General features: G+C 44.2%; 3 protein-coding genes across 4 annotated transcripts in view; 2 read left to right on the top strand and 1 right to left on the bottom strand.

Annotated features, from left to right (window-relative positions):
• Positions 1-41: 41 nt before the first annotated feature.
• On the top strand, positions 42-4,562 carry REXO4 (REX4 homolog, 3'-5' exonuclease). The gene is made up of 8 exons (XM_042052733.1): positions 42-336; positions 821-1,179; positions 1,463-1,615; positions 1,802-1,995; positions 2,393-2,481; positions 2,715-2,789; positions 3,051-3,125; positions 3,724-4,562. Exons 1-8 carry the CDS (start codon positions 142-144, stop codon positions 3,823-3,825), a joined length of 1,242 nt encoding a protein of 413 aa, XP_041908667.1. The 5' UTR covers positions 42-141; the 3' UTR covers positions 3,826-4,562.
• Positions 4,176-17,291, bottom strand: STKLD1 (serine/threonine kinase like domain containing 1). Its single transcript, XM_042052789.1, has 19 exons — positions 16,992-17,291; positions 16,346-16,477; positions 15,825-15,869; positions 14,428-14,502; positions 13,715-13,819; positions 13,458-13,528; positions 12,745-12,860; positions 12,273-12,385; positions 12,012-12,172; positions 11,442-11,572; positions 10,728-10,811; positions 9,487-9,603; positions 8,800-8,934; positions 7,784-7,912; positions 6,806-6,943; positions 6,125-6,253; positions 5,715-5,852; positions 5,311-5,390; positions 4,176-4,462 (listed from the first exon to the last, which is right to left on the bottom strand). Exons 1-19 carry the CDS (start codon positions 17,289-17,291, stop codon positions 4,400-4,402), a joined length of 2,262 nt encoding a protein of 753 aa, XP_041908723.1. The 3' UTR covers positions 4,176-4,399.
• SURF4 (surfeit 4) overlaps positions 17,205-17,885 on the top strand; it is a 13,170-nt gene continuing 12,489 nt past the window's right edge. Inside the window, exon 1 of one of the 2 annotated variants that reach the window (XM_042052319.1) lies at positions 17,205-17,337. In XM_042052319.1, coding sequence (XP_041908253.1) covers positions 17,290-17,337 — 48 coding nt within the window. In that variant the 5' untranslated portion in view covers positions 17,205-17,289. The remainder of the gene's footprint in view (positions 17,338-17,885) is intronic. The other variant, XM_042052321.1, reaches the window with a different exon arrangement.

The following is a 17,885-nucleotide window of genomic DNA, read 5'->3' as shown; positions in this document are numbered from 1 at the left end:
CCCGCTCCGGAACCCAAGCGCGGGTCGGCGTTCCCCGCCGGGGCGGTGCGGCGCTGTGCCGGTCCCCCTGCGGTAGCGCCGGCGCGGTTGGGACTCGCTGCCCCCTGATCCCGGTCCCGGTCCCACCCCGCTGAGCCCCGCATGGCGAAGCAGAGTCCTGCGGTGGCCCAGGCGGCGGGGCCGAGCACCGCGGCCCGCGAGAAGAGCAAGAAGAGGAGGAAGAAGAAGAAGGCCCTCGGGGAAGCGGCGGCCGTGTCGAAAAGCGCCGCCATGGCTGCCGTGGGTCCCCCCCGCAGCCCCCAGGAGTTCTCCTCCAACTGGAAGGCGCTGCAGGAGGTGAGGGGCACCGGGGGCTGCGGTGTGGGGAGCGGGAGACAGCCCGGGGGCCGGAACGGGGAAGCACCGGGGCCAGGCTGGCATTCCCTGAATGCGGCTCCACGGTGGGGTTGACACGGAGCGATGGCACGGACATTCCACTGTCCCAGGCTGCTCCAAGCCCCGTCCAACCTGGCCTTGGACCCTTCCAGGGATGGGGCAGCCACAGCTGCTCTGGGCACCTTGTGCCAGGGCCTCCCCACCCTCACAGGGAAGGATTTCTTCCCCATATCCCATCTACTCCTGCTCTCTGGCAGCTTGAGGTCATTGCCCTTATTGCCCTGTCACTCCAGGCTCTTGTGAGTAGTCGCTCTTCCTCTTTCTTGAAGGCTCCTTTTAGGTACTGGAAGGCCACAATTAGGTCACCCTAAAGTCTTGTCTTCTCTGGGCTCTTTTCCTTTATATTTTTTCCTTTTTTTTTTTTTTTACTTTAATGTCATTTTAGCTACTGAAACAAAAGGCAAATAACTCCAGCAAACCCCTCTCCATGGGTCAAACAGACACCAAAAAGAAGCAGCCACTCAAAGCAACCAAAAGTCCACAAGTCCCAGCAGTCAATGGGAATGGGACTGTGGTAAAGACCAAATCCACAAATAAAATGGTCACTGGTTCTGCTAAAGACAGTCCTCCTGCAGGCAAGCCAGAATCCAAGGGGGTTACAGTGAATAAGAACTTAAATGGCACCAAAAGCAACGGGAAAGGCTGCAAAGAAAAGAAGAAAAATGGCATTGTTGTGAAGGAGAAGGATGAGCTAAAACATAAGAGGAGGAAAGCTGAGGAACACGTGGAACAGCAGCCCAAAGAGTGAGTACTTGAAGGCAGCAGCCCTGGATGTGAATATTCATTTTGGGGGGAGCACAGAGAGGTACATTCAAAACAGCTGCACTCTCCCAGACCAAATTCTGGAAGAAATAAGACACACATTGCCCCTACTCCTCAGACACAGCAAGAAACCTGCAGAGGTGACAGTCATAGACTTAATTTTCACAGGGCTTAGCTCTTGATTTAAAAAGTAAACATACTTTTTATACAACAGACACCAGATTGCTTTGAGACTGTTAAATGTAATTACATCTTTTCTTCCCAGGGCTGACATCTGGTTTGATGATGTTGATCCAAAAGATATTGAAGCAGCAATAGGACCTGAAGCAGCAAAAATTGCCAGAAGGAACCTGGGACTTGAAACGGAGCAATCCCAGTCTGTGGAGCAGGTGCTGGTGAAGGAAAAGGCTTTTGATGGGTGAGTGACATTCCAGGGGGAGGGATGGCAGCAGAGGCTTCTGAGAACTGATGTGCAGGTGCACACTGAGCTGACATCTGCCCTCATCTGCTGACAGGCTTTGCCCTGTTCAGATCCATGTGTGAACCTTGTGAGCTCCACCTGGGCCCTGCAGAGGTGTCCCCAAGCTGTCCCTTTGCCTTTCAGGCTGACCCGAGCTGTGGCCATGGACTGTGAGATGGTGGGGGTGGGCCCCAAGGGCGAGGACAGCATCGTGGCTCGGGTGTCCATCGTCAACCAGTTTGGGAAGTGCATTTATGACAAGTATGTCAGGCCTACAGAGAAGGTGACAGACTACAGGACAGCTGTCAGTGGCATACGGCCTCAGAATGTAAACACAGGTACGAGGGGTTTCCCCCCAAAATGTTTTTTAAAGAGGGGGAATTCAATGGGTTGTCACAGAAGCCTCACTGGCTGAGCTTGGAACAGTTTGAGACCTAATTTGGGGAAACAAAATGCTGAGATTTATGTTAAACTTAATGCAAAGAAAAACTGTGGGAAGAAGTGCTTTTATGCAGTGATGACAAATGCCCTTGAAGGAATTAACTGGTGGAGTATGGTATTAAAAAAGTCATTTCCTATTCATGCTGTGCTCTATATGGAATCCTCTATGTTCTAGCAAGCAGGGATTCAGTGTACTGTGCAGTTTGCCTAACTACTGTCCCAAGGATACAGTTACTTCCCAGAAAAGATGCAGTGTTTGCTCATGGAAAATGTTTCCTTGTGTGGCATTTTTAGGTGAAGACTTTAAAACGGTTCAGAAGGAGGTTGCTGAGATCCTGAAGGGAAGGATTTTAGTTGGACACGCCTTAAAGAATGATCTAAAGGTACATTGAAAATTAAATTTCTAATGCATCATTCTGGATCAAGGGAACACACCTGAACTCCTGGAAAGCATGGTCCTGAATCCAGCCTGTGTCTGTATGATCTGGGTCTTGTCCTTTCATGGTTTTAAAGAGTCTCTTATAATGGATGGAAGGAAAAACCAGGCAGCTGCACATTCAGCTCTGTAAAGTTTCATCCAATAGCACATTTAGTCTGAAAATGTGATTTCTTCTAGGTCCTATTTCTTGATCATCCTCAGAAGAAGATCAGGGACACACAGAGATACAAACCTTTCAAAGAGAGAGTCAAGGTAAGAGACTGCTGGGAAGGAGCTCAATTAACAGACTCCAGAGTTGCTGACTGGCTCCTGTGCTTGCTGTTACCTGACCCTGTTCCTTCTTTCCTACCTATGCACACAAGTCTCATAATGCATTCATTATTCCTGATATTTCACCAGCAGAGGCTAAGATGTGCTATTCTTTGTGGAGCATAATGTTTTTATATATATACACCCCTCTCTGTTGTTTCAAGTCCTGTGAGACAGCATGGTTTATGATCTTACTGTTTCTAGAGTTCCAGGCCATCCCTGAAGCTGCTCTGTGAGAAGCTGCTCAATGTTCAGGTGCAGACAGCAGAGCACTGCTCGGTAGGTACCTCCTCAGAACATCCAGCTCTGCGTTCTGGATTCAGGTCAGAATGCAGTGCCTTCATTCCAGTGAAGCTCAGCAAGCTCTGCTTGGACACCAGTAGCAGTGACATTGTCATCTAGGCTTGCTCACTGTTTCCTTATTTCATAAACAACTTTTGCACAAGTCAGCTCTTAACTCTGAATTTTTGTTATTTTAAAATCCCCAGGGGAAAATGTAATGGTCAAGATCTGCTTACCTTGAAAGCAGCATTCTGCACTGCTGTACTGTGGCAGGATGCATAAACAGTGTGAGATCCTTTCTTTCAGCGGGCAGGAGGATGGAAAAGAGGAATGAACTGGGGAAGCAAAATTGGGAGGGGAGCTCATAGATACTGTATCAAGAGAATTTTTTCATTATGACTTTCCCAGTGACAATCAGAAGTGCAGAGCCTTGTGGTGGGCCCTGGACTCTAAATACACCATTTATCCCTTTCACTAGGCACAGAGCCTAAATGTAAAGGGAGATCATGAAATGCTAATTGGAAGGATGTATTAAAATGATGGAAGATTTAGCTGCTTATTATCTCACATCTTCATCTGGTCTGTTCTCTTCCAGATCCAGGATGCACAAGCAGCTATGAGACTTTACACCTTGGAGAAAAAGAAATGGGAAGCTGCTGTTAAGAACAAAGCTAACAACAAAAATTGTAAAACTTAAAAACACAGGGTAGAATCTTCCATCTGCAGCATTTGCTGGTTTCATGTCACATTCCAAATTTAGAGATAAGTCAGAACTGACAGCAGCTACTTCATAAAATCAATCCAAAGACAATTCTACAATAACCTGGAAGTACAGGAATGCTGCTGTCCAAGAAAGCTGCTGGTATCCCTGCTGGATGGCCCCTGTGCCTGATGCCTGCTACTGTGTTCAAACCACCTTTGTGACAAATGCCTGCAGTTGGGAAGAAACTTCAGTTAAATTTCTTCAAGGGAAACGGACACTGAATAAGTTAAAAGAAATTTAATTATGGTAGATGAAAGAAGAAACTGCCATTGCTTTATCAAAACTGCCCGGACTAAAATCTTTATTTCAAGTATGGTGAGGTGCACAAAGTGAGGTCAACCACAAGGTGAATTCTTAATTATTGCTGTTAGTCACACAGTTCGGTACCTAAACCAACAATAATACCTGTTTTTATATTATTAATAGCCCAATATTCATCTTCCTGGTGAGAAGAATCTTCTAATGGAGGATCCAGGCTGTGGTATCCAGCAGTGCCCAAGTCTTGTTCTCAGACAAAGCATTTTTCCTTCCTCAGTTTCGAGAGTGTGGCATCCACCAGGGTCAGAATCTCCTGCAGGGAGATGTGAAGATTATTTGTGTGTCAAATAGAAGATTACCTTGTTGCTCCACTTATTTTTGTAGTTGTTTATTAATAAAAACAATGTGTCTAACATGGGTCTTTAAAGTGGCTGCTGTTGTTACAACAGGAGAGGGAGCTTTCTCCTCATCTGTGATTATTTTTTTCTGCACTACCCTGTGGCTGCAGTGTTGCTTAAAGTGGTGCAGGCAATGCCTGCAGGAGACCCTGGAGAACAGTTTGTAACTGTCTTTGAAACCAATTCTATAAACACATAACTAAAATCAGCAAAATTAAGACTAACCAGTTTTACTGGCTTGATGAACAAACCTAATCATTGGTTTCTTGCCAGCAAGCCATTGCAAAAGAATCATTAGTGTCACACATTAAATAGCTCTGATAACTTGGCTGTTTTTTTCCTTTTTTCAATGTGACTACTTGGTGAAATTTAATGTATGTTAAATCTTCCCACAAACTCTCAGAAAGTTTTTGTTGGTTTTTTGTTTATTTTGTTAATGATGCCACTTCCAAACCAAAAATAAATTGGATGTAATGTACTTATGGCTTTATTCCTGTAAACTTTAGCCTGGTTTAGCATGAAGACTGTAGTAAATTAATGTCATGTTGCAAGGACATAGGTTTTTTTTTTTTTTTAATTTCAGCATAAACAACAAGAAAAAAGAACTTTCAACCACTAGTTCTCAGTTAGAACTATGCTTACAAACTCACTCTTCACTCCACATGCAGCTAATTCTCTAAATTTCTGCACTATGATCAAAATCCATCACCAGAAATAATATACTAAGCACCCCCTCTTTATTATCAGAGACACTTCTCCATACCGTGCTAAATGGAAACTGGAGTTTTATTTCAGACAGCAGCTTTTCCATTTTCTGGGACCTCATATCCAGCATAACCTCGTCTGCAGTGTCAATGAACAGGATAATTTATGGTTAAAGCACAACTGCCAATGGAGCAGGAGCTAAAGGAGCACAGGGAGAGGGCAGAGCTACACAAGGAGAAGGCAAGGTAAGATGAAGTTAAAATGTTTTACCACCAGAGTGGCATTTATTGGGAACAAGTGGAGTGAATTCTCAGGAGGATGAATTGGAACTTCCTCAGACACAAAGGAAGTCTTTTGTTAGAACAACTAACATGTCCTTGAGCAGCTGCTGTTGTGGTTTTACTGATTTTGGGGTTGGGATAGAGGAGGAGATTCAGCAAGTAACAGCACCAGCCATCTCACCATACTGAACCATCTCGCTGATCAGCAGGCACAGAGCTTCTGCCACCCCTGGCTCATCGAAGTGAAGATGATACTCATCTTTGATCAGCTCTATTCCACTGCCTTTTGAGTCCAGGAGAATTGCCAAAGCTGCAGTTTCTGCAAGGAGGACAAACACTGCTGGGCTCATTGTAGCTGCAGACTGCGTGATCTGCTTCCCATCCCCTCCCCAGCTGGCACGTGTCATGTTTTCAGGAAGTTGTGCCCATTATTTTCAGTCTTCCTAAAAGCTATTCTGAAGCATTTGGGAACAAGAAGACGACCAGATACGCAGCTGACACTGTCATGCAGGGCAGAAGTGATTTTAATGATTGTTTTCATATTGATTGAGCTGATTTGTAATTAATAAAACCAGAATTGCAGGATGTTACCTGACAGCCTCACAAGGCTGGCTAATGCCAGGCAGCCATTCTTCACCAGCACTGCTCTTTCTGGGTTCATCCTGAGTGCATCCAACAAAAGTGCTGCTGTGGGTTCACAGTCACTCTCCGTTACACAGTCTTTAAATAAAATAAACAAAACACACAGAAAACCCCAAAATTTCAATGTCCTCCAAGCCAAAAGAATAAAGAGTCCTGAATACTCAACTTATTCTGCTGATGGGGAATAGAAATGAGATTGCTGAGGGTGTTTTGCTCAGCTTTTCCCAGTGGATCAATGCCACAAGGGCAGGCAGAAGGTAAATGTGACAATATTCTGGTGTAAGACAGTACTACTGCAATGATGGGTTCCTAAGTGCACATGATAATGAAAGAGATGATTTCTTTTTTAACATGAAATATTGTTCCAAATCAACCAAGCAAATTGGCTGCCCACCAATGCAGTCCCCATTAGCAGTATCTGGTGATTTAATTGCTGCAGTTCATCACAAATGGCTCCATTAGGGAGTCACACAGCGAGTGCAGGGAAGAGTGACCAAGAGAGGATGCAAATTCCTAACTCTGCTGCCATCTGCAGAGCCTCCTCCAGCCGAGCAGCCTGGACTGCAGGGCTCACCACTGACACACAGACCTTTTCCATGCCCAAGGGACAAGGAGACTGGGAACACCCACCTTGGAGTGACAGTGCCCACAGAGCCGAGCAGGCAGACTCTGCAACGACTCCGTTCTGGAGGTGTTTCTGAAGGACTGCAGAGGTGACGGGGACAGCACTTTCCAGCACTGCTTGGTCTCTATTATTCTCTGAATTACCTTAACAGAAAGGAAATGCATCAGGCAGAGTTATTTAATCAAGTGACAATATCATTGTATGTCAAATTTTATCAGTAAAACCTTAATGGGTGTTGGCATTGGAATAATACAACATTGCTTTAGTCTGGAGGGCAGCAGAGGGAAGGAATCAAAAATGTACAGAACCAGACCAAATGCTACAGGACTAATAAATAATTCTGTTTCTTGGGGAAAGCTGAACTTCTGCAGGAACCTGTGTTCTTTGCCATTTAAATTATGCAGAGGGATCACAGCAAGAAACCTCCAGAAATAACCACAGTTTTGACAGAATCTGGGCTGCAGGATGGAGATTCCCATAAATCCAACGGGTGATTTGTTGTACAGAGGGAATAAAACACACCAAGTGCAACTGTGCACAGTCTGTGCTTGCAGCCTTCCTTGATGATCAGAACACCACACACCTCTACAAGAACACGTCACAGAAACAAATCAGTAAATATAAAATCAGGTCACATCTTGGCCTGAATGGCAAAAATTTGGCTTTGACACCTTATCACATAAAGGGCTGCTAAAAAAAATCTGCATTAATTTTTATTTTTATCTAATCTAATCACTTTGTGATTTAATGGCTCACAAAGTGATTCTAGCAGTGCTGTGGAAATAACTCTCCAGAATCACAAAATCACAGACTGGTTTGGGTTGGAAGGAACCTTAAAGATCATCTCATTCCAGTTCCCTGCCAACAAGAATGGGAGAAAACTCCAATCCCAGCGACAGGAATGTCTGAACTCAGTTAGGCACAATACCTGCTGCCCTTCAGTCACATGAGAGCAGGCACAATACTGGCTGTGTTCTACTTACCACTCACAGCCAAGCTCCAGAGAACGGCACAGCAAGAGAAGCAGATCTGGTCATTATGAAGAAAACGTCTTAAAATTGACAGAAGGTCTGGAATGATTCCAGCTTTCCTGAGATTCTCCGCAGCTACTTCTGAAAACCACAGAAATTCTATAGAACCCGGTATTTTTGTCTCACTCACTGGCCTCGAAACAGGCAGCGCTAAACGTATTTAAACTGAGAGAACAAACCGGTAACATGAGCCCATCAGCTGGACAAAAGAAAGCAAGAGCACACACCGAATTCTTTAACAAGATGCACTTAACCCAGCTGATCCTTTCAAATGGATGTCTGCCCATCCTTTTTCCTCACAGACTTTAAACTCACCGAGCAGGAAAGGAACCGAGGGGGTGTAAATTACAATTTTTCACCTGTTTCCATTTTAACGATTCAAACCAAGCTTCAGAATTAGGAAACGCTGGATAAAAATAGTTTGGTCTCACACATGACTTTTTGTAATAATTTTTTTTAAGGTTACACCCTTGCTGCTAAATCCTTCTGTAACCATTTCTAAAAACAGTCTTTGATGACTGTTGAACTGACACTGAAAACAACTAAAAATACTACAAATATTTAGCAATTACAAGTTCAGAAGGAAACAAAGCAGAAGAACTAGGTAGAATGGTTTCCATTCATCATGGCACAGTCCAAAATAGGATTCAGGTTCTATGCCCTCATTATCTCAAGCACCACTATTTGCAGAGTTTGTACTTGCTTCCAAACCAAGAGGAAATACAGAATTGTATCTATTAGAGGGGTCCTGTAAGTCCCTGAAGCCTCAGCATTGTATATCATACTTTCAGGGGTGTTCTCTTATCAATATCTGGTCAATCTTACCAATATTACCACTATTAAACTAATACATGCCCACAGATATCTACAACTCTCAGTGAAGCCACCATTTCTGCATTGTATCTTGGATTTGTTTCAGAAAACAAAAATAAATTAATATTCCCCAAAGAATGAGCAAGGTGACCCACCACTGGCTGAAACCATCATCAATAATGTGCAGAGTGATGACAGGAACTCTTCATTCTCAGAGTGTTTTCTCACTGTGTCTAACAGGCAGCTGGCCACGCACTCATCCAGGGCCATCATCACCCCGTGTTCCAGAGCTGTCACCACAAACATTGGAATAGAACAAAGATTTCAGTGGGTTTGAATGAAATCTGAACCCTCCTGCCCTGCTGTCAGCATAGCAAAACATTCAATTAACAGCACTACTTCACATAAAATAAGCAAAAGTTACTTTAAACTTTCATTTTCTGCAAGTCAATTCTCAGTATTTTTAAGCTTGTGTCATTATCAGGTTGTTTTGGGTAAATTGCCGTGAAAGTGACAGCAAGGACCACACAGGAGACCCAAAACCACTTTTATGGTTTCAAATGTAAATACCAAAACAGTGAGTCTTTTATTTATGCACTCTGGTAACACCCTACATAACATGAAAACAAACTTGGTTGGACAAGATCAGTATCTATATTTAAAATTAAGTCTTAACACACAATTCCTGTATGCCAGTCCTGAAGGAAGGCCACAAGAATCCAGAAAGCTGCTTAACTTCCTTTAGTTCTTTACATTCATCCCCTAAAATCATTACTGAACCCATTATCTGCTCCATTAATCTTTACACGACCCAGCAGAAGGAGGAAGTCTTGTAATTGTACCTTGACTAAGAATTTCAAGCAGTAAAGTGCAGCCTTCTACTTGTAAGTCCAGAGAATCTATGTGAGTCTTCATGGCACCAGTGATCACTTCTGTGCATTTTAGCAGACAGGGGAATGCTGTGGGGAAAAGAAATTGTTTGAGACGAGGTTCTTGAATCAAAGAGAACAAAACAGAGTGATTTTTTTTAATCTGTGTGGAAAATATCTCCTATTTAAGACAGCTGAAGGCTGTGCCAGCCAAGTGTAGCCAACACTGGAATGCAGCAAGTGCTGGGGTGCAGGGAATGCCAAGCCATGCAGTTCAGAATCTGCAGAGCAAAGTGTTTCACCCCAACTCCTATTTCCAGGAACACTTGGAGCTTTCAGAATACCCCATACAGCTACTCAGTGTACCCACAAATATGTGATAAATGATGAGGAAAACTGGATGGTTTTTAGGGGTCCATTTTGAGCACTTGTGAAGCTGAGAGCATCACTCAGTCATGGTGCAGTAGTGCCAAACAAGCCAGATGTGAGCACAGCCTCGTGTTGCTGTCACCAGGACTGGATGAGAATCCCACAGATTCATTTTGTTATTTACAACCAAAACCCACTGGATTACCAAGTAAAGCTTTCTTAAGTTGAAGATAAAGGTAAGTCTAATGAAAAACCAAATTATTCTTTTTCTTTATCAATTAAAGCTATGAATAACCCTAAGTTTTAACATCATAAGCCAATCCCAGCACTAAAGTGCTGTCAAAGGACAGAGCATTTTACAACTGATTTAACACAGTGCTTTGAACTATTAACCTTGATCTGAAAGTTTCATTTGAAAAATGTGCAGTTTCTGGGAGAAAGTAGACAGCTTTCACCCTCACAGCTTTGCAAGACACACGGGAATTAGCCAGGTGTAGCTTCCTTTTGCTCTGCCAGCCTTGCAGCCCCAGGAATTACCCCCAAGTCATTCCAGGACTTGTGGAAATCACCTTCCTCAAATGTCAGTCTGTTGCCAATTTAAATATCACTTTTTTTTTTTTTTTTCCAGTGCCCATTTTTCTTATCCAGTAGAACACCTCTGCTGGTTAACAAAAGCATGTACAGAACAAGAACCAACACAATCCTATCAGCTACTGGCCTGGAGAAATAGGAAGAGAGGAATTTCATTTTCATTTATTGACATTAGAAATTTTTCCTCTTCCTATTATCTCAAAGTGTAAGGAAGGAGCAGAATAAATAAATAAATTGATCAAATAGTGCCTTACCACTTTTATCCTTTACAAAGCTGGCAAGGTGCTGAATGCCTTTAGCCTGGACTTCTTCAATATCCCAGGAAGCCTGCATGAAGTCTAAGAAACCAAGGAAATTCTTCTAACCATTCCACACAAACACAAAGCACTCCAATTGTCTGTGTTTTGTGCTAGATGTGAATTCATATGAATGAAAATAGTGAAATTTGGGATTGTTGAAAAAGGACTGTTGATTGTTTTCCCTCAACTCATCAAACATTTCACTATTACAAAGTGTGATGATTCACAATGTATTTGGCATTATATATATATATATATATTTGGGGACCTGTTGGAATATTAAATCACAGCAGGAACAGGAGCTTTAAATGCATTATTCCAATAGACTTTTCAGATTAAAAGAACATCTTCCTTTACTTAGAAGGAAAATGATGGAGCAGATCCTTTGTAGCATAAATTGGCAAATACGTTACAATGCAAACAAAGTGGAGCTCCCAAATCTTCTGAGGAATGACCTCTGACCCTGCTTAACTTTTGCAGTAGGAATGGCTGAGAATCTTAGGAGTTTAGAGAAAAGGCTCTGTAGTGATCCTTGCTCCAAAGAGGATTCCATTTTATTTCAGGTAAAATGAGTGTCCAAGAATTTATTTCCAGGTAGAATCCATCCTGACTGGAAGGGTCTATTTCCTATGAAAATCACCTTGACATTAATCTTATTCTCCTTATTACCTAGAACACTTTCAACTCCTCCCTGAAAGAGCACATCTGTTACTATGGGAGACACAGACTTCTTCAGTTTTATTGAGGTGTCACCAGCAAAAGCCAGGCATTTCCCAATAAATGGAACAGTGACCAGATCCCTAGAATTTTGAGAGACAAAGGCAGCACCAGTGTTAGAACTGGTAAGGTAAAAAAGAATATCTACTGGCATTGTTTAATTTTTATATTAAAAAAATCTAATATTACTTCTAGACTAGATTATTTTTGACAGAACTTAAAACAATTTACTTCAAAACAACTAATGAAAGAGCTCACACTGTACAAGCCACACTTAGGTGTCAAGTTCAGGCTCATAAAATTGTGTATAACATGAATTTGTAATATAACTGCAAAAAGGGACACCTGTGCATATCAGTGTCCACTCTGAATGAACATCAAGTCTTTAATAACTCAATTTGTTGAGGCAGGAGGATAAGCAATGTTAACTCAACCCTTTCCAACAGCAGCTAACATTCCCAATTTGTGTGTGTAGGAGGGGTTTAGGACAAAATCAATAAAGGGAATGCAGCCAGAACTCACCTTGCTGTGGGTCTCATGCCGGGCTCAATCTGTAGCATCATCAGTAAAATTGGAAAGAAAGGCAAATAGCTGCTTTCTCCATCCTGCATCAGTGTCAGGACTCCCTCAAGGCAGCTGCTGTCCCCTCTGATATCCTGCAGTAAGGAAGTTATCTCTTCTGCCTGGGAAGAGCACAGTGTCAGACAGCTCTCACAAATTCATTTACAGATATCCTGGTGAGCCCAGGACCCTTTAAATCCCTTATAAATCACTCTTACACACATTCAGAACAAGGCAGCTCATCATATCAAGGAGGACACAGCCCAGAGACCAGATGTCAGATTTCTCAGTAAAAGAAAACCCAAATGTTTCTGGAGCCATCCAAGACTTGCTGTCTGCAGAAACAAGAATCACAGGGTGACATTGCTGGCATTGTGCTTCCAAAGACCACAAAACACACTGTAAACTAAAGAACAATTTTCTAAGATGTTTCTGAGTATAAAGCTAAAAGGGATTCCAACTGTTTTGGTTGCAGAGCTCAGAGTCACAGACGTATCTGTAATTTTCACTTGTAAACACAATTAATGCTGCAGACAACTGCCTGTGAAAATCCTATTTAGAAGACAAATAGTCTCATGCAGAGAAAGGAGAGGGAAGATAACTTTTTCCTCTTTCCTAATTTTTCTCTGAGGACTAAAAACATCCACCACAACCAAATCTTTTAAAAATACAATAGGAAAAAACAAATACCTACCTTTTTCCACTCTTATTCTCCACTTCAGCTCATCTTTCATAAGTGTTTCAGTACTGAAGTCACTAAGCATGAAGGATGCTCCACCAGTCACAAGGATGTTTGATGGCTTGAGATTTCTGCAACACAAATATTTTCTGTCAGCCTGTGAAATTAGAGTCTAATTACATATCATTACAAATCTCCTGCATCTTTAGCCCTCAGAAGGGTTGGGTTGATATTTGTGGTGGGTTTTCTGGGGGGGGGCAGGGGGGTGGGGGATTGGTTTGGACATTTTTTGTTTGTGTTTTGTTGGGGTTTTTTTAATATACAAGTGATAATCAACCAAAATACAATTATTTTCTTCTTTAAATGCTTTAAAATTTGTGCTTGTGACACAAATTGATCTGAGCATGGAATGCAAGGGTTGTCTCTTATTCAGATACACAAAGTAAACTTTGTCCATCACAGCCACCAAAATGTGAGCATTTACAGAGATGGGCAATTTTTAACATTCAAAAAAACAAGAGCTAATACCTCAGTCAAATGAATATTCCAGACAAAACTCAGGAAGTAGGTAACTTCAGAAGTAAAAGAAAACTAATCTAAAGTCTGGAATTTCTACTCCCTACTTCTCCTCTTGGAAGAGTAAAAATCCCTGCCTCTGAGCACTGTGCTGAACCAACACTGCAAAGAACAAGGGCCTGTCAGACAAAGAGAATGAGATTTCTGCTCACCTGTGCCAAATATTTTGTTTGTGTATGTAAAACAAAGCATCCACCATCTGTCCCAGGAACTTCTGAACCACCTGTGGAGAGAAATAGACATGAAAGTGTCACACAAAGACAGTAACTTTCAAATATCTTTCAGAAGAGAGTTTCCAAAACCACCCTCCCGTGCTTTGAAGACTTTAGGGAGGATTTTCAGAAAGAAGGAATACCACAAAAGCAACAAGTCTTTCAGTTCAAACAGGTGCCTCTTCTGTACTTTTTACCATGTCTGTTATCTTTTCTGACTTCTGCCTCTTTTCCTCGATTAGACCTGAAAGATCTCCTTGCCCTGAGTGCTGCATTACCAGGCAGAGGAACGGAGATGAGACCTGTAATAAAACATTACACCAAAATTGCTTAATTGTTTGCAGGTAAGAAAGACAAAACCAAACTGGTGGGTGTGATGTTCACAGTACAAAAGGGTTCTGAGATGATTATTCCCTCACAGAAGAGATAATATTTAATTTCTTTCATTAAAAATACAGCATGCTCATTGTTTTAGCAAATGAAACAAACCACCACTATCAAGCATCTTATCTGAAGCTGTATGGGATGATTCAAATCAATTATACATCCACGAAACCATCAAAGATTCTGTTCAAGCACTGAAGAAAACCTGCAAATAAATAAGTCAGGGCTTTCAGCTTCTTATGATCCCCTATAGAAAGGTTTTCATGCAGGCATGAAAATCTGAATTGCTCACTAATTCCCATCAGAATCTGGGAGTCTGCCATGTGATGGATTCCAACAAATACATATTCACGTCTTTTTAGTGTGTTCATTCAGGAGTCAAAAAAACCCAGGCTTGTTTGAAACCAAATAACCTTCTTTTTTAGCATCTCACCCCAATGACCCCAAATTTAAATCTGTGAATATGCTTATGTGCCTAGAACATAAGCCACACATTCCAGTTTAACCAATCCTGTTCCATTCTCACCTCGTTATTCCAAGTCACAAACAATTCCTTGTAAGTACAGATGTGTGAATGGCGGAGTTTTAGCAAATCCATTGCCTGCATAGAATAAAAAAAAAAGATAAAATAGAGAGCTTTCTATAGCAGTCCTTCCCTTTAACAGGACCTTAAATAACACCCTAAGCCAGTTCCTGACTTGTTCATGTCACATTTCTCATCAAACTTCTCCAAAGCACCAGCTCTGTTAAATATTTGCATCCACAAGTGTGGAAAGAAGGAAAATATTTCACTCAGACTCTACTCAGTGCTGCAACAGCCTTGACAGATCCAAGGATATAAACTGATCCACAGGGGGATGATGTGTGAACAACCCCCTTCTTCAGTTCCTAACATCCAAACCTGAAAACACATCTTAGAATACAAGTCAGGACGATTTTTCAAGTGCAGCCATTATTTCCTGTAACCTCCATGCAAGCTCAAGCCTCAGCAAATACAATGACACAAGAGGTTTTTACCTCCTTGAAGGTGGTTTCCGTGTAGGGCTCTAACAAATCCTAATCACTTCAGCAAATTTGCTGATTATGTGGAAGATAAAAAGAACTCAAGTTACTCTTCTGTAGTTGTGTTTGTGGCTGTGCAGACACAACAGAAAAACTAAAAAGAGCCACGCTCCCAGAGAGCACAACTGCATTTATTTCAATAGATGGATTTCAATATTTATTTCAACTGAAAAATTGGATCAAGTTTTACTGGTAATGCCACGTTTGGTACAGAAAGAGGTCACCTCTCTGACCAGGATAAAATATCTGCAGAGACATCTCTTGTCACTCTTTTCCAACTCCAGATGCTGTGTGTAGTGGGCACTGTGAGACTCATCCATCATGTGCTATTCCACATATTTCATTGCAACCATTTTTGGTATTTTAAGAGTATTTCTGATGCTTCTTACTCGAGGCATTGCAACAAATTTGCACCAAAAAAAAAAAAAAAGTGCAACAAACAGAGAAAACCAGTCAAATCATTCACATTAAAAAAGTCCAACTCTGAGAAATGAGCATATCATTAAATATGTTCTCTAGACATTGAGTTATTAATAATAAACTAAAACAGACCAAGGTTCTCCTTCAGCTTAAAGGCCAAAAGCATGAGTTTTGCCTTGGCTTCACAAAACAAATAAAAACTCTAAGAAAGGACTATTCTCCAAGAAGAATTGTCCATTTGAATTTACATATCCAAAAATAACAACAATTAATACAAAATCCTGGCCTGAGCCCAAGCAGAGGGCAGAGAGCACACCCCACAAACAGTCCTACCTGATTTACTTATTATTTACTCAGCTAATCCTTGTAGATAAAAGACTTGTTTCTATTAAGACTTTGGTCTTTGTAAGTGAAGTAGTAAAGAAAAGACTGCACCAATACCTCCTTCAAGGCCACATTTGCTTGGTGTTGGTCAATGCATTCAACCTGCACCAAACAAAAGACAAGGATGAGACTGTAAAAGAAACACAGGGGAACTTCAAGCCAGAACACTGTTGTCACGGTGACTGGACTGGAAATTCTGTGTGAGGTGACACAAATTTTCAATGCTAGCTCAAATCTGTAATGTTTGGGGCAGTTTTGGCGTCAGGAGATAGGTAAAACAGAGTTGTAAATGAGTGTGTGGTAGCCAGGGCTTCTCCCACACTGTCAGGGCTGCAGGGAGCTGAGGTGAGAACACTGAGGGGACCTACCTAGGCTGCTGCCCTTTCCCCACTTTGAGCCTCAGCATTCCAGTAAACTGATCTGAATCTCCCATTTTCCCAAAAAGCAGCACAATAACGAGCAAGCCTACTCTTTCACAGCAGCTGAGCTGCCCAGCCTGTGTCTCCTGTTATGATCACGGTGCCCCTGGAGAAAACAAACATGCCAAACTCTTGTTTTCCTAGCAACCACCTCCTCACCTGCTTTATTGCATATTTCTTCTGGACACCCTCATCTGTTTTCAGCCGAGCTGCCAGCATGGTGTCCAGTGCCCCGGGCTGGAGCTGCTCCAGCACCTGCAGGCACAGGAGACCCCCAGAGCACCTGCTCAGCTAGGGCAGAACATCTGAGGCAAAAACCCCTTCCACTCGCTTCCCCATGGAAAGCTTCCACACAGGGAAGGCCTCCAGCTCCCCATGGCAGGACTAGGGGCACACCCACCTTCACCCCAACTCCTGACTGGGACACAGGCCTTCCCCTCCCTCCCCTTCAGGGCATCCCCTGCGCTGAGAGCACCCCCAGGGCGATCCACAGCCCCTCCAGGACCATGTAACCCCCCCAGGCCCACTCAACTCCCCCTCCCACGGTTGTGTGCTGCTCCCAGGGGTACCCACGCCCCTTCCCCAGGGCCATGTCCCCTCATAAACCCCTCCAGCACCACTAAACCCGCTCAGAGCCACTTACGGCATGTCCCTAAAGGGACCTGTACCCACAGTCCCTGCCCAGGGAACATGCCCCTCCTCAGGGCCATGCACCCCACATTGACACCTCCAGCACCATCTACCCCCCCACAACGCTGCAGCCACGCGCTTATTGCCGAGCAGAGCCTAAGCCTGGCAGCAGCACCTCATATTTCTCCATGGCGGGGGCACAGCCTGGCCTCCCACCGGGGACTGCGGGGCGGCAGCCCCGAGGGAATGAGAGACCCCCCCCCCCGCCACGCAGGAGCGGGGCCGGGGGCGCGGCCCCTTTAAGAGCGCTGAGGGGCGTGTCGGGGGCGTGTCCCGGCGGGGAGGCCCCGCCCCCCGCGCGCCGGCGCGGCGGCGCCTTCAAGGCCCGGCCCGTCCGACGTGGCAGCGCCTGCACCGAGCGCGGCCCGGCCCCGCCACCGCCCCGCCCGCCCAGAGCCAGCCCGGGCCCCGCCATGGGCCACAACGACATTATGAACACCGCCGAGGACTTCGCCGACCAGGTGGGTGCCCGCTCGCCTTCCCCCCCACGCCTGCCCGGCAGCCTTTGTGCGCCGGGGCCACGCTGAGGGGCCCGGCCGAGCCAGTCCGGGATGGCGGCGGGGTCGCTGCCGCCTCGGGGCCGCGCTGTGGCGGGGCGGGGGGTTTATGGAGTTATAGAGTCATGGAGTGGTTTGGGCTGGAAGGGATCCTAAGGATTGTCTCCTTCCAACCCGTGCCATGAGCGGGGACACCTTCCACTATCCCAGGGTGCTTCAAGCCCTGTCCAAGTGGCCTTGGGCACTTTCAGGGATGGGGCAGCCACAGCTTCTCTGGGCAACCTGTGCCAGGGCCTCACCACCCCCACAGGGAGGAATTTCTTTCCAATATCCGCCCTAGATTTCCCCTCTTTCGATTTGTGCCCATTCTACTTTGCCTTCTCACTACATGTTCTTGGAAGTAGTCCGTCTGTGTCTTTCCTGTAAGTTTCCTGTAAGTTACCTCCGAGGGGACCCCGGGCCCGGCTCCCACCGCCGCAGGCCCAGCGGCCGCCCGTGCCCTCGAGTGAGCG

Source organism: Corvus kubaryi, unplaced genomic scaffold (genome assembly GCF_017639235.1).
Source record: "Corvus kubaryi isolate FWS band 111438036 unplaced genomic scaffold, C.kubaryi_AGA036_p1.0 78, whole genome shotgun sequence".
NCBI classification, from domain to species: domain Eukaryota; kingdom Metazoa; phylum Chordata; class Aves; order Passeriformes; family Corvidae; genus Corvus; species Corvus kubaryi.
Note: the sequence above shows the minus strand (reverse complement) of the source record. Positions and strands in the feature narration are given on the sequence as shown.